The 16,688-nt window shown below is 50.3% G+C and overlaps 1 protein-coding gene across 3 annotated transcripts in view; it reads right to left on the bottom strand.

Moving 5' to 3' along the window:
* Positions 1-1,885: 1,885 nt before the first annotated feature.
* NEURL1 (neuralized E3 ubiquitin protein ligase 1) overlaps positions 1,886-16,688 on the bottom strand; it is a 281,015-nt gene continuing 266,212 nt past the window's right edge. For 2 of the 3 annotated variants that reach the window (XM_073354467.1, XM_073354468.1), the window contains exons 5-6: positions 7,924-8,070; positions 5,986-6,242 (exon numbers count right to left, since the gene is read on the bottom strand). In XM_073354467.1, the coding sequence (XP_073210568.1) occupies positions 6,001-6,242; positions 7,924-8,070 (389 nt within the window). In that variant the 3' untranslated portion in view covers positions 5,986-6,000. Of the gene's footprint in view, positions 3,727-5,985; positions 6,243-7,923; positions 8,071-16,688 lie in introns of those variants that run through there. The other variant, XM_073354469.1, reaches the window with a different exon arrangement.

Below are 16,688 nucleotides of genomic sequence, written 5' to 3' on the forward strand. Positions count from 1 at the left end.
ACGAGTCTGATGCTGGCCCTGCTTTAGGGACCCCCTGAAACCTGCTAGCAGCCCCCCAGACCACTGGTTGAGAACTACTGCTGTAGATAATGTAGACAATCTAGGCTGGGAGCCAGCAGGGGTCCTTCTAAGCCTCAGAAAGCAGTGCTGAGAGTCTGGAGTTGCTTCTACTAACAGAAGTATCAGAAGGGGCTGGGATAAGCTACCCCCAGCTGGCCTCTTCGAACAGGAACTCTTTTCACTGTATGCAGGAAGGGCAGCCAGAAGCATGGGTGCAGGAACTTGCTCTCCTTTTCTTAGACCATGCTGAAGGATTGGTAGCAGTAGTGTTTTGGGGCTGTCTTCACTGCAAAAATGGAGTGCGGGGGGGGGGCGATTCTACCATGATGTAAAAAGACAGTTTTGCTGTGAGGACCAAGCCTGCATATTCGATTTTATATCTAAGGCTGCAGGGGCCTAGGATTGTCTACACAGCATGGGAGTCCTAGGTTCAAATCCTCCTCTACCTGATAGGGAGTCTCCCTCCTGCAGCCTAGTGTGTATAAGGCAGGCCTCTGAATCCTCCGTGTCTTTGTCGGGGAGAGAAGAGGGGAAGGCTGCAGCCCTTATGCCTTGGCAGGCTAGGGCTGAAATAGTGTGCTCAGCAGTATTTTACCACCCCTTTGCATGGGGGGTAAGGAACTAGAGCCTCAGGCCCTATAAATCCAGCTGATCAGGCTCCGATGGGTGTAAATAAGGTGGGTAGAACTCGTCGTTTTGGCTGCATGTACTCCAAGCCGATGGCCAATAACTGCGCCCTTACGCTGCCGTGGGATACCTAAAATCACCTTTATTCACAATCACAGTTATCCAATTTTCCCAGAATGGGTTTTTCTGCTAGAACACAAACCACTGTAAAATAAAACAAGGAAAGGGAGCTGACACCAGCACATATGGGAACCGACGCCAAGCCACCAAAAGTTAGTTTTGTTTTGTTACTGCTTCTGCTTGCAGCCAGCCCAGCCCTGCAGCTCCCTGGGCCGGACCGTGCTTCTACTGTGGCATTAGCCAAACGACACCAGGAAACGGAGCCGCCACCCCCCCTCCCCCCCCAGTGGCATGGCTACTTGGCATACTACAGCCCAGGGCTGTGCCACCCAGGCTCATGGATGCCGTGTTTCCAAGCCTATGAGTCAGCACTCACACTGCAGCATTAAGCTGAGTTTACAGGTGCTGGCCCCAGGTCTCGCAGCTGTGCTATTGCATTCCTGTTGCCCTGTACAGACCACCTGACTTGGCTTGAGCTGTGACCACACTGCAAAATGACAGGGTTTGGCCCTGAGTCACAGCAGTACTGGGGCTCTGACCTGCTCTCCTAGCAGGGGCCGGAGTCCGTCCTAGGGTGACCAGGTCTCTGGTTTTCGATCAGCACACCCTGTCGAAAAGGGACACTGGTGGCTCCGGTCAGCACCCCTGACTGGGCTGTTAAATGCCTGGTCTGTGGTGCTAAGGCAAGCTAGTCTGTACCTGTCCTGGGTGGCACCGCGCTGTGTCCCAGAAGCAGCCAGAAGGACAGGTCTGGCTCCTAGGTGGGCGCGCCGGGGGGCTCTGGGCATTGCCCCTGCCCCCACTACTGGCTCCGAATGGGAGCTGGGGGGGGGCACCATACCTGCAGGCAAGAGCAGCATGTGAAGCCTCCTGGCCCCCTAGCCTAGGACCCGGACCTGCTGGCTGCTTCCAGGGCACATGCAGCGCAGGGCCAGGCCAGGCCAGGCCAGGCCAGGCACGCAGCCTGCCTTAGCCCCCCCCGCCTCCACCGCCCTGCTGCCTATGAGCTGCCTGAGGTAAGCCTATGCTCCTGCACCCCAAACCCCTGCCAGAGCCCAGTGAGGGTGGGGGAATGTAGTGAGTGGGGGGGGCAGGGCCTTGGGGAAGGGGCAGGGCTAGGATGTTCAAGTTTTGTGCAACTAGAAAGTTGGCAACCCTAGTGCTTCCTGATCTGAGTCAGGCTGATTTGGATGTTGGCAGAAGGGCACTTGGGCTCAAACTTGAACCTGCATCCAGGCTTAGTGTAGCCCTATCCTAACTCCCCAGCCTACTTGACAAAGCTTCTGCTAACACCTGGCGTTTGACCCACAGTAAAACAAACATATTTTATTACATTTAAACACAGGCAAGTCAATTAGGGCTGGTACAGTGCCCCATGACCGCTCTTATCCCTGTTTGTCCCTTCTTTAAAAGTCACGATGTAACCATTAACCAACCTAGCCTGGACAGACGCCGTGGGGATGATGCTGACTGTGTTGGCTTTATATATATATGTGCTAATTTCCCTGCTTCCCCCCCCCACAATGTTTTTTCCCGATTCCTTACTCTCTTAGCCCTACACCTGTTGGGGGCGGGGGCTGCAAGGTTAGGGCCAGCAGCTGGTGTAAACCTTGTAGCTGTCCCTCTGCTCTGAGTGTTTGGGCAAGTCAGTGATCATTTTCATTGAAAGCCAACCGTGTTTGCACTTAGTCGCCCATATGCTAGCCATGCTGAGTTTGGAGTCCACGCCTGCAAAGCTCACACAAGGCCTGTCTGACCCCCCATGACTTCAAAGGGCTGTTTCACAGGAGTACAGTTGGCAGTTCTAGCCTTGGGTGGTAATGTGGTGGGCAGGACTGTGGGCATTTCAGGTGCTGTAAGAATTAAAATGTAGGAACTACACGCTCTGTAAGCCCAAGGTGGCTGCTGAAGTTGGGGCTTAGCTGAGATTCCCCCAAGGGGGTTACATGCCACCCATCTTATGTCACAAGACCATCCCTCTTAAAAGTGATGCTTTAAAAATGCATTCTCCGGCTAAACCAATCCCTGGGGACGCAGCAGCTTTCCATTCACAGTAGCAGAATCAAGATAACTTTTATTAAGAAAATCGGCAGAAGGCTGCCTCTGCACTGAGTTGCTCCTTTCTACAGCCGGCTGTCGGTGAGGATGCTGCAGAGTGGCAGGGGAATTAATTCCAGCGCCATAACTCTATTTATATATTAAAATCTACAATATAGAAACAAATACAGTATCTGGGACTATTGGCAAAAATCTACTGGCACAAGAGGATTGTTTGCTGCACACCATGAGGGCTGCTGATACACCTGCATCAGCTGGGTGTGGTGGGGGGCGCTAGTCAGCTGCTGCGGGGGGCGGGGGTAGATGCTTACAGTGCTACAGTACTTCATGGGGAAAATAATTAGGTATTAATTTCATTATGCTTTTGATAGGATCTTTTTTTTTCCTCTTCTCAATTCACATCCCACCTTCCCCACCAGCCAGCTGGTGATGTCTTACAAGGAAAAGCAAAAACCAAACTAGTTTTATGTAACACCCTCCGCCCCCCACCCCCAGCTCATCACCAACATGTCCCCCCATTTGCTCCTTACAGGTGTCTGAGCCTGCGGTTCCTGCGAGCATGTGAGTTTTGCCCAAGTTTGGCATGCAGGAGCAGGCTTGCTGGCTGCTGTGAAGAACGTGCTGGCTTTGTAAAGCAACAGGGCCCACAGAAAGCTCTCATGGCTCGCTGTAAGGATCGTGCCTTGGCCCAGACCTCAGCTGGTATCAGTCAGTTTAGCAAGAGTGGAGGAGCTGGGCCCTGGTACTTAGGGCAGACAGAGGCTATTTGTTCATCTTCAACACTTTCAGCTACTTACAAATGTGAGCGCCCTGTTGCAGTCTGGGTCTACGTCAGCCACAGGCTTCCTCCCGCGAGCAGCACTGAAAAGTAAGTTGCACTCATGAAAAGCAGGCAGGGTGGGCGGTGGAGCCATGGGGAGCAGCAGCGCTTTGCTCATGTTTTTTAGCAAATCAGCGTCATTTGTTACTGAGCAGAGCCACTTCCCTGCATACAACAAAGACTCTCCATTTCAATGCTTTCAGGTGTAGGGTGGGGAGAAAGCCCCATGCCCTGAAATGCACATGGGGCCTGATGTGCCAATACCTAACTGCTCTTGCTCGCAGGGTTACCGGTTTCTCAGTGTCTAATAGAACTGACTGTGAATTTGCTTCAGTAAAAGCTCACAGGAGGCCAGCACATAAAGCAAAAGGCCTGGGCCTGCAGTGGCCCCGCTCTCATTGCAGCCAAGGGGCCATGCAGAGGTACATGAGCTACAGCCCTGGGCCAAGGTGACTGAGCCCATGATCTGTCAATGCTAGACTGGGGCAAGGTGTGTGTGTTCTGGGGCCATTAACACTCGCAAATAGAATAAATGGGCCACATCTTGCTTGCCTTCTCTGCTGTGCAGCCTCCTGAAAAGCAGCAGACTTGCTCCTTCTAATACTTCCCACCAGGCTGGGGCCTTGCTTGATCTCCCGCTGAAGTCAATGGGAGCTAGCTGAGGTCAAGCACCTCATCGAAGATTTTCAGAAGTGCCGCATTCGAGTCTGGTCAGAGGCACCTGGTTGCCGGATGGGGCTTGTCGCGTTCTGAAAACGAGGACGCTTTACAGTGTCTCCCGTTAGATACAAAATCACTAGGCCTCGAGTTTGCCACCACGCTCAGCCTCGTGAACTCCATGGGCACCATGGGTTGGCACGCTCAGCCCCAGAGGGATGCGGCGTGCCTTGCTCGTATTGCAGATGCGGACCAGGGAGGACTGACAGACCTAAACTGAGATGACTGCGGACTGAGTGAGCCCCGGTAGAGCCTGGTGGCCGCCCAGTACGACACTGAGTGCTCACAAGGACTCGCAAATAGACACACAAAATGGGTGGGATGCAGAGAATCTGGCCACTCTGAAACTAACAGGGGGTGGCAGGAGCAGCAGCCAAAGCCCACTTCTCTCCCTCCTCCCCAGCCCTTGAGTGATCAGAAGCTCCTTCTTTAAAACAAAGAAACAAAATCCACTTTAAGCCACTTTCTTCCTTTTTTCGCTTGTTGATGACTAAGTGCATTGACCACATCAGTGTGGCCAAGAGCGTGCGATCACGAACCAGGTTTCCTTCCTTTAGAGACATTTAACACTCTACCATAAAAAAAAGAGCGCGGGGGAGGAAAGGGGGGTTGTAGACATTCTTCCTCAGTGTTTTTCACAAATGCTGAGTGTGGGGTGGGGGGGAAGAGGCTTTTGGCTTGTGAAACGCTGATGGGAAGGGCAGGGAGAACTAAGGAGCAAGCGTCGGTGCAGTGGGGTTATAGTCATGCAGTGCCCCAATGAGTCAGACAGGAGGGAGCCGGCTGGTGAGGAAAGGATGCTGAAGGGCAAACGTAAGCCTGAGGGTGTCATCTTGCTGGAAGGCAACACGCAGAGCCATGCCCAACACTAGAGTCTTTCGCAGGAACCACATGCAGCACACCCATCTGTTCCCCCCCACCACCCCACCATGCATTTCTCCGTTACCAAAAATCCACAGGCCCACTCTCCCCCCATGAAGCACTCAACACGTTGATTTCCATTCACCGGCCACTGCTCTCAGGAGAGCAAAGAGAGAGCAGGGTTACTGGGAGCTTTTTTGCCACCAGCAAAAGGGTTTGGATTTATAATTTCTCTCTGCCAGACTCGTCCTTTCACACCCTTTGTGCCAGAGCTCCTGCTGGACACCCAGCTCTTCTGAATGGCCCATGCAGCCCTGCCCTTTTAAGAGGCTTTTGTGAGATGGGGGGTCAGTTGCCCCCAAAAGGCCTCCTTTCTTCTCTGGATTATTGCCACTCACCAGCTGCCTACAGTTGCTGTCCACTGGGGAGAAGGACATCCCTGGGCATGGTGTAGAAGAGGAAGAACAGCTCCAGCTGTTTTCTTGAGATTAAAATGTAAAACCATTAGAAAGAGAGGTTCATCTTGCCTTCCCTGATGTGCTGGAGTTAAGAACCCATGGGGGACAAGGGGGAGCGGAAGAGCCATCACCAGCAGGACCCTCCCCTCCCCACCTCCAGCCTCCTTGGGGTGGTTCAGATGTTGAATTTCACAGATGATGAGTGAAGACCGAGACCCCTCGCTCCTCTCACGTCTGCCCCCCGCCCACAGCGTCCCCCCCCCCATCCATACGGCTGTTCTAAGTGCTGCGATATGTTTTGATGATATCCTTGATGGCCCGTCTGCAGATCGGGCAGCAGGCGTTGGCCATCTTCTTGAGTTTCAGCCCACACGGGTAGCAGAGACACATGTGTCCGCAGGAGTAAATGACGGTATCTACCATGTTCTCGTAGCAGATGGTGCACTCGTCCCCCCAGACCCCTGAGCCAGATGGGGAGATGGGTGACTCCGGCATGCTGACCGGGGAGTTTGGAGCTGTGCCTGAAATGCAAGGAACACGGTCGCTCTTTACTCAGTCATGAGCTTTTCGGGGTTAGGGAGAGAGGAGTGACTCGGTCAGAGCAGACTCCTGCTGCACCTAGAACTGCAGGGAGCACCCTGCACAGGCAGGGGGTAGAATGGGTGATTTAACAGGTCTCCTTCAATAGCTTTTGCAGCTAACTGTGTCCAATCGCTGAGGCCTCAGCGGAAGGTGAGAAAAGGCCATAATGCACCTGACTCTGTGCACAATGCTGCACCAATGAGGAAGGGAGAATCCCTCAGGGCTCTGCTGTAGCACAAGAAAAATCCCACACCCCGGCTTGGCACTGTTCTGCCAACAAACCTGCAGTGCAGATACAGCAATGCTGACGGAAGGGGGCTTCGGGCAGCATAGCCAACGTTGTGCGGGGAGGTGGTGTTCCGATGCTGGCGGAAAACCACTTCTGTTGGCATACATTGTGTCTACACCAGGGGACTATGCCACCATAGGTGCTGTAGTGTAGACACAGCCTAAGAAATCTGTTTCTTCTAACAACAGGTCACAGAAAGTCCATGCAGGGATGGAGGGTGGTCATGTGTTAAGGACACACGCCTGAGAGGCAGGCGTCTGGTGCTTTGTTTTCGGTTCTGCCACTGATGCACTGCACGGCCTTGGGCAAGTCACTCCCCACTTCCTCATCCGGCAAATGGGCACCATAACTCTGAACCTAGCTCACCTGACCTGTGGCGAGAGGCCCAATGTATGTCTGGAAAGGGGGCAGAGCTCTTGGCAAGGAAGGGGCTCTATAAATGTAAGGGATTCTGAGGGTGGGTAACATTGCTTTTGTCATGGGATTAGTAGTACAGCTGTGCCGTTTGCCTAGAGTTTGTGGCCAATGCACTGCAACAAAACAGCTGCTCACTGCACCAGGGGCCAATGGGAAAACTGGCTGTCTGATCGCACGCCCAGCTGGCCCGCAGAGGGAGCTCTGCAGTGTCCAAGCACTGTACAAACATTCACTACAGAGGGCAAATTGGAAGCTGCCAAATGGGTTGGCTACTGTTTAACGGTTGGAAGGGAGGGCAGAGCAATGGTGGCAGCAGCTCGAAGATTGGTGCATTGCTTGGTGACATGAGCAGGGGACTGTGGCCTTGGGCAAGTCACAGCCCGTGGGTTCTCTGGGCAGGGATGTGCATGGGTGACACCAGGCACTACCCTCATACAAACAGCCATGACCTCTTGGTGCAACGGGAATTCTGCCTGCCTCCCTCTCTCCCTGAGAGCTTGTGAGGCTGGATGGAAGCTTATGACAGCCTCTGGGATTATGGGAACTGGCTCTGGTAGAGAATATCAATGTAAACAGCCTTCAGGATTCTCCCCAGAGGCAGCTGCATTTCACAGGAGGGTGTACACAGTCTAGAAAGTTTGTTGTCCCCCTTGGAGATTTTTGATGATGAAAAAGCCTACAAAATGATTGCTGTCCAGTATCAAAGCATCTGGGTGGCTTCCACGTAAAAACATTCCCCTAGGGACCTCATGGGTCTCTAGCTCTTCTCCCTTACTCACTTCAGGAGCTGACAGGTGCATAGATGTATGCCGCCCCATGCATTTAGAGCACTAATGGGCACTGAACGGAGACCTGGAAGGGTGGCTGTGCAGAACATGGCAGGGAACCCGCGAATGTGTGCGAGGCACACTCACCATTGATGGAGCTGCAGAGCCGACCGGAGCCACACGTACTCAGTATCGGATCAGAAACCCCGCTGCAGAGACCCGTGGGGGAATTTGGGGCTGAAGTGGGAGAGCTCGGTGTAGATGGGCCCAGTCGCTCAGCCAGTATGGTGGAACCTGGACAATACAACAAAGACATGTGGTTTTTAAAAAAGCTTGTCCCCATGTGATTATTCCAGACATTAGGCCCTGCTCCTGCACATCGATACCTGCCTCGGGCTGGGCGTGCATCGCTCATTCTGATCCATCACAATGAGAGCTGGGGGGGAAATCCTGGCCTTACTGAAGTCGATGGGAGTTTTGCCATTGACTTCAATGGGACCAGAACTTAACCCTTAGTTTCCATTCCTAACAAACCCATCCTAAACCAGGCACCAGATGGCGCCTCGCCCCCCCCCCCCCCCATCAGCTGGCCTAAAAGAGATTTGAACACCCCCCACCCCCTACATAAGCTGGATTCCTTTAAGCCAATGTAAATAGTTCTGCATTTTTAAATGTTACTTTTCATTATACGTCACCCACAGTCTCACCCTCCCATGCCCCAGCAGCGTCACATGCAGGGATGGGGCTGTGGCCAGCGGGAGAGGCTGCACATGGCTGGCCAGCTGGAATGGAACCCAAGGAGCTATCCCCTTGATAACGAGTGCTGTATACCCCAGAGCAAAATACAGAGAGTCCTGGCACCACCGAGCTCATGCCAAGGCAATCAAGAGCCGCCTGGCAGGAAGAAAAGAGTGAGTTCTGATCCCGGTCCTGCGCCACTTGCTATGTGGCCTGAACTGAATCATATCACCTCCCTTGGTGTCCCTTTCCTGTCTATAAAAAAGGGAACTCCTTTGCAGCTGTTTCGAAGCCTCTGTTGTTCTCAGGTAACCCCCCTGCCTGGACGTGACCAGGCCAGCTGGTGCTCAAAGGCAACAGACAGCAAATTAACGCTGGCACTCAAACTGGGAAATGAGAAAACAGGACAGGAAAGATTTGTATTAATTGGCCCTGCCTGGGCAGCTGACCCCCTAAGAAACCATGTCGATAGGAGCCTGCCAAGCAACCAAAGCAGAAACCTGCTTGGGGCAAAGAGAACCAGACACTGGGTGCTGACTCCATGGCAGGCCTGAGCATGATCCCTTCTTGTGTTTGGGACTCGCCTGTCACAGGGCCTTGTTTGTGGAATCCTCTGCTAGTACATGCCTGCTCCCAGGCCACCGGAGGCAGAAGGTACTTGGCCCACATTTTCCAGCCAGGTTTCAGAGTAACAGCCGTGTTAGTCTGTATTCGCAAAAAGAAAAGGAGTACTTGTGGCACCTTAGAGACTAACCAATTTATTTGAGCATAAGCTTTCGTGAGCTACAGCTCACTTCATCGGATACATACTGTGGAAACTGCAGAAGACATTATGTACACAGAGACCATGAAACAATACCTCCTCCCACCCCACTCTCCTGCTGGTAATAGCTTATCTAAAGTGACCACTCTCCTTACAATGTGTATGATAATCAAGGTGGGCCATTTCCAGCACAAATCCAGGGTTTAACAGGAACATCTGGGGGGGGGTAGGAAAAAACAAGGGGAAATAGGTTTCAGAGTAACAGCCGTGTTAGTCTGTATTCGCAAAAAGAAAAGGAGTACTTGTGGCACCTTAGAGACTATATTGGTTAGTCTCTAAGGTGCCACAAGTACTCCTTTTCTTCAAGGGGAAATAGGCTTGAATAGAGACTGGGAGTGGCTAAGTCATTATGCAAGGTAACTTAAGTTAATTGTATCCAATTTGAAAATGAATTCCAATTCAGCAGTTTCTCGCTGGAGTCTGGATTTGAAGTTTTTTTGTTTTTAATATTGCGACCTTTAGGTCTGAGATCGAGTGACCAGAGAGATTGAAGTGTTCTCCGACTGGTTTATGAATGTTATAATTCTTGACATCTGATTTGTGTCCATTTATTCTTTTACGTAGAGACTGTCCAGTTTGACCAATGTACATGGCAGAGGGGCATTGCTGGCACATGATGGCATATATCACATTGGTGGATGTGCAGGTGAACGAGCCTCTGATAGTGTGGTTGATGTTATTAGGCCTTGTGATGGTGTCCCCTGAATAGATATGTGGGCACAGTTGGCAACAGGCTTTGTTGCAAGGATAGCTTCCTGGGTTAGTGGTTCTGTTGTGTGGTGTGTGGTTGCTGGTGAGTATTTGCTTCAGGTTGGGGGGCTGTCTGTAGGCAAGGACTGGCCTGTCTCTCAAGATTTGTGAGAGTGTTGGGTCATCCTTCAGGATAGGTTGTAGATCCCTCATAATGCGTTGGAGGGGTTTTAGTTGTGGGCTGAAGGTGACGGAATCTCTCTGGTCACTCGATCTCAGACCTAACCGTCGCAATATTAAAACAAAAAAACTTCAAATCCAGACTCCAGCGAGAAACTGTTGAATTGGAATTCTTTTGCAAATTGGATACAATTAACTTAGGCTTGAATAGAGACTGGGAGTGGCTAAGTCATTATGCAAGGTAATATATTTCCCCTTGTTTTTTTCTACTCCCCCCCCCAGACATTCCTGTTAAACCCTGGATTTGTGCTGGAAATAGCCCACCTTGATTATCATACACGTTGTAAGGAGAGTGATCACTTTAGATAAGCTATTACCAGCAGGAGAGTGGGGTGGGAGGAAGTATTTTTTCATGCTTTGTGTGTATATAATAAGATCGTCTACACTTTCCACAGTATGCATCCAATGAAGTGAGCTGTAGCTCACGAAAGCTTATGCTCAAATAAATTGGTTAGTCTCTAAGGTGCCACAAGTCCTCCTTTTCATTTTCCAGCCAGTTCAACAGGGGAGCTCCAGAGACAGCATTACTAACTCACTCAGGCTCAGCCTGCTTCTTGTCCTGTTGCTATAATAATAATCAGCTGAAATGTCTCCCCAGAGGCAAATACAGACAATCACAGACGGTGACATGGGTCTCCCCCGTTCCCCTCCCCTGGGAAGGTGGATGGGGTCTGCTTGGTAACCATACCACCAATAGCTGAGGGAGGATGGCTAATGGGGATCAGAGCAGGCACAAAGGAGCAACTGGTTTGTCTGGAGTTCCAAGGTGTTCAGTCTCTCGTGGAAGAGACAACAGGGATAGCGCCCAATCAGAATTTAAATACCCACGAATGCTTAGCTTCCTGCACGTTACCATATATGAGAAAGTGGGATCCACAGCATAGTTCAATGAGTCGGCGGCTGCTTTCAAGTGAAAAAGCACCAGGCGGCCAGGAAGACAGTCCTGCTGAGAGCATCTTGCTTCAATTTCCTTCTTTCCAGGTGAGGCTAGCTGCACTTGGTAGTCAAACCAGGCTAGAAACAAATCCTAGAGTCCAGCAGGTTGAGCCACCCAAAAGCCTCCTGTAGACAACTGGAATTTAATCCAGTGTTGGCCATCAGCCAGGTATCTGACCAATATTTAATGTAGCCAAGGTGCACTGCATGAGAAGGGTATTGGATGGGAGGCACAGAAAGAAAACTAGCCTGTTCTGCCTCAGCTTCCCTGTCGACACCACTGAAGAGCAAGTGAAATGAAAGCCTGGCCCACCTGGCTCACTGTGTGTGGCATTACTTGTCTCACTTTTAACTCTGTTAAACGCGTTTCCTACTTGTTACATTTCTGCTCTGACAGCGTGCACATGCCTCTGGTAAACAGACCTACATAGCTAGGAAATGCACCCAGGACACAGGACTGGGTCGCTGAAGAACATGGACTGTGGGTTCTGTTCCTGCGCTGCCACAGACTTGCTGTGAGACCTGAGACAAGCCACCTAGGGAGGTTTAGGCCCAGAGGCGATTTGCGAAATGGAGCTCAGAGGTATGACAGAGGGGAGTTGCATGACTTAATTCATCAGTGTGGTTAAAGTGCATGGAGCTCCTCAGAGGGCAGCTACCACGGGAGGACCAAGCTGTCTTTGGAAAAGTCGGGCACCTTCTTCTAAACCGAAGTGAGCGTGCCGGAATTCCTCTTCCATGGGCAGCTGAATTTCTCCTGAAATACATTAGGACGCCATAGTGCAGCCCCCTTTCCCAGTCCCTTTACTGTGCACAGCAAGTCTTTCCAACAGGTCATAAAAAGCAAGGTCCTCGCTCCTCTGCATGGATGCTGAAGATCTCATGGCCATGGTCCTTTTCATAAGAGGAGGCCTTTCCCGCAACGTCCTTGATTGTGCTGTGCCTTCCTCTCTCTTGGCAGCATGCTGGGTAACAGATGGCTTGGGCACCACTCTCAGAGGTGGCTGCATTTCAGCAATGCTGTTTGGATGTAGTCTTGGAGGTGATCGGCGGTAAGAGCAGCATGACGCTTTAAGTAACGCAAGTACTGAAAGTCTGTGTCTCCTTTATACAACTACCTCCTCACTCGGAGCTGTTACTGAAGCGAAACCTCTGCACATCCCCCCTTCCCCCCCCCCGTAGTAACACAGCATTTGACACTGCCAAAAAGGAGTGTTTAATACATACTAACAAGCTACCCTGTGTCGTAAAGTTTATTAGCTGTACTGCTGTGCACTGTTAAACAGCTGCTTTGTTCCACCCCACAAGTTGCCGTGTTTCAGCAATCCCTGTGTATTTTATTATATGAATGATGTGACTTAGCACGTTTCGTGTACATCACATCTTCAAAACTCTGGAGAAACTTTAAATTATTCTCAGAGCATGGTGAGGTCGGCAGATCTGGCTCGGATATTCAAAGGGATTTGGGTGCCTAACTCTGTTAGGCTCCTTTGAAAATGCCAGCTGATAGCCTGTGAGTGTCTCCATTTCCTTGGCGATAAGTGACTTTCTGACTTGAGTGGACTTTATCACAGGGAGCTGGATAGGACGGAGCCTGTCAAGTCATCCCTGGCAATAAGGGCTGGGCATGTCCTGTTAAATCAAGCGTTCTATGCTGCCTGTAATAGAATTTTAATCATCTTGCTCCAAACCATATTGGTCAGCCATGTAGAGTATAAAACTCAACAGCTCGGTGTTTTTCTTTTTAATTGGGATGGTTAACACAGGCAACCAACGGATCTTGGAAATATTACCTGGCACAGTTCATTGCTCTTCTCAGAGTGCACAAAAAAACAGCATGGTACTTGTTCCTTACGCCCTTGATGTTTTCCCCTTATGGTATCAGAGAACACCAGACCATGACCTCTGTCCAGCACTGTAACATAGCTGCTGCTGAGGCAGGGCATGGGAGCATACAGTAGCCTAATATTGACAGTATCAGCCTGAATGTGACCAAGTGTTTCTACTGATAACTGCTGCCTTCTCCCGGAACATTCTCTGTAACCCTGGTGTGCGTGGGATGCTTCACACACATTGCATTACCTTTCTGGAACATTTCCGCTCCTTCATGTTGATTCTTCAATGTGCCAAGGCAGGACTATCAGGGAGCTGACTCTATTATGATAAATGCTGAAGGAACCAAAAGGTCCCTTTCTGGGAACAATGCAGCTCCAGGACTGCAGACCTGCTGTGATTCCCAGTCCTGTCATTTAGCCCTGCAACCAACCTTCCTCCCTTTATCCTACAGCCCCTGTTTTCATCTGCCACAGACAGCACAGTTTGGTGACTCTCCTCCCATCTGATAGGAGGAGACACATATAAAAGCCACAACAGAAACTGCCCTTCTAACCAACTCAGTTGGTGTCTGCACAGTGTTATCTGCGCTGCTTCACAGAACTGACAAGGCTGCAAGGTCTGCACAGAGACCTAGGGCATCAGCCTTGTTCTGAAGTGCACGTGACATGGGTATGTTGGTGTAAGTCATGGCCTCCCTCCACTCTGCCTGCACCCTCCTCGGGAAATATACCAGAATGACAGCGCTTTGAGGCCTGGTGCTGAGAGATGCTCAGCACCCACGTCTTCCATTTAAGTCAGGGGGAGTGGCAGGTTCTCAGTACCTCTCAGCCCCCGAGAAAACCTATTCCTCAGGCTTGGAAAGAGTGGATCAGCTGTGTGTATTCATGACACCAACTGAATACTCTGGAGTTGTTGGAAATATCAGGCTCCCTCTAGCATAGCCAGCATTTTATCCATTATGTCGCCCTTGCCTTGGGGGTGGGGTGATCAGATTATTCTGTTCACAGCTGGTAGGAGGTGTGGGGAGGAAGGGGGCAGGCGCTGATCTGTGGGGCCCAGTGGCGGGCAGGAGGCACTGGGGGGGGTGAAGGAGCAATGGGGGGGCTGCTGATGATGGGTGCTCAGCACCCACCATTTTTTCTCCGTGGGTGCTCCAGCCCCGGAGCACCCATGGAGTCGGTGCCTATGCTCAGATGTAAGGCAGTACAGAAGGTCTCAGTTACTATATGGGAGTTACAGAGAGGTGAACTGGAGCCTGGAGGGCTGGCTACTCAAGGGTGTGAAGGAGCTGCATAGATCCTATGTTCACAGACACCAGCAATGGACCCTCTCCAGTCTGATGGATGATCTAGCCATAAACCGAGCTAATGGATAATATATACTGTAAACAAGTCCAGCGGGGTATAGCTCACAACACAGTCACTATACACACAACAAAGAGGAACATTCAATAGCCAGAGAAGTTTACAAAACAAAACCTTGCTTCTCATCCAGTCAACCTGGATGACATTCCCTTCAGCAGGCTCAGGTCAGGTTTTGTTTCTAACAACAGCTGGCAGCTCACCTCATTAAACTGAAAACAAACACAGGCAGCTGAATGCTCTTTTCCTGTGCTGGTCAGAAGCCTCTAATGTTACAGACCATGTACGAAATGAAGAGGATCGTAGTCGACAGCCATTATCCACTGGCACATTAGAACTCTCTACAATCAGACTAAAGCTAGTCTCTGCTGGAGAGAAAGCAACGAACACCCAGGGAACTAAGGGCCATCCCCCCCACCACACACACTTCATGTCAGCACCTTCCGCTCCAAAAGCAAGGCTCATTGCTTTGACCTTGCCTTCTCCAATGTAAATATATAGCAACCCATTTACTAAAAGAGCCCGACCAAAACAAGACACTCCATCGCACACGTTTCTGGCCCGGTGGGAGAACAAGCCACGCGTGACAGTCACGTTGATTAATGCACTGCTGGAAGGCGCTCAGATGTTACAGCGTCACATGTGGTATAAGACTCGCTACAGGGGACATAATAGAATTATGGTGGACATGGCCCACCTTGATTATCATACACACTGTAGGGAGAGTGGTCATTTTGGATGGGTTATTACCAGCAGGAGAGTGAGTTTGTGGGGTGGGGGTGGGGGACGACGGACGGAGGGTGAGAAAACCTGGATTTGTGCTGGAAATGGCCCACCTTGATTATCATACACATTGTAAGGAGAGTGATCACTTTAGATAAGCTATTACCAGCAGGACAGTGGGGTGGGAGGAGGTATTGTTTCATATTCTCTGTGTATATATATAGTCTGCTGCAGTTTCCACGGTATGCATCCGATGAAGTGAGCTGTAGCTCACGAAAGCTCATGCTCAAATAAATTGGTTAGTCTCTAAGGTGCCACAAAGTCCTCCTTTTCTTTTTGTGAATACAGACTAACACGGCTGTTACTCTGAAACCTGTCAATAGAATTACAGTAACTAGCTCTGACTAATTCTAAATGCACATTTACTCGCAAGGCCAAACCCTGCCATCGTTTGTCTGAACATGGCTCCCACGGAACTCTACGGAACCAACTGTGCACATCTGAAGGCAGGATCTGGTCCTTTAAAATATGAACAACTCTAAATATTGGAACATTCTTCTCCTCCTGAGATGACTAACATTCTGGCTTACAGGGCCTGATCCGAAACACACAGAACTCGCTGGAAAGACGCCTGTTGACTTCAGGCCCATATACCAATAGGTTTATTGACACCATTTTCAAACCACTAGTATCAGTGTTGATTGAACAACAAGTAATAACTATCCTCTGCATTTCTGCAATATCGCCAACAGAGGATCACAAAGCTGTTAACTGTTAAATGAATGAATCCTCCCAACATCCCTGAGAAGGAAGAGAGTATAACTGTTAACTGCATTACTAAACCCATTTTGCAGAGAATACTTAAGCTTGACCAAGAAGCACCAGCTGTGGTCAAGAAGGATGCTTTGGCTTTTGATCCAAGTGACCGGACATTCACCAAAGGAAACCTCAAGTGCTGGGTTCACTCTCAGCAGAGATCAGTCACAGCCTAGGTTTTTCCCAGTTTTAGCAGCCTTTTCTTTGCTCAGGCTCTCTTTTGACTGTGGCTGTGGAACTACTGGGGGGAATTGATCTCCTGACTGGCTATTACTGGGCTCTGAGCTCCTTGAGGAGAGGACGGCTCCTAAATTGGGAAACAGTTTAGCGAAGACAAGACAGTGTGTAAACAGAACCCAGATGCTATGGTGATGGATTCCTAGAAATGTGGGAAATAAATACTATTGCATGGGAAGCCTAGTCTTTTGCGTTAAATCATCTTTCCCTCTCAGTGTAGGTTATAAACAACACATGTAATTTTCCTTTTAACTCCTAAGAGCTGATCAATTTCAAACAGACACACAATAAAACCTGTTTACAAGTGAACACATCGAATTCCTGTATTCACTGGTTTTTGCGATGTGAATCACTCAGATGCCCTAGCAATGGCATAGGCCAAGTAATTAAATCATAATGAATGCTCAAGGCAAGATTGCAAAAGTGATTCATTTAAAACTCCCCCTCCGCCCTTTGGCACCTTGCCAAAAGATCCTCCTTTCGGGCCAAAATTTGCTGGACTGGATCTCAGC

This window comes from Lepidochelys kempii, chromosome 7, assembly GCF_965140265.1.
Source record: "Lepidochelys kempii isolate rLepKem1 chromosome 7, rLepKem1.hap2, whole genome shotgun sequence".
NCBI lineage: Eukaryota > Metazoa > Chordata > Testudines > Cheloniidae > Lepidochelys > Lepidochelys kempii.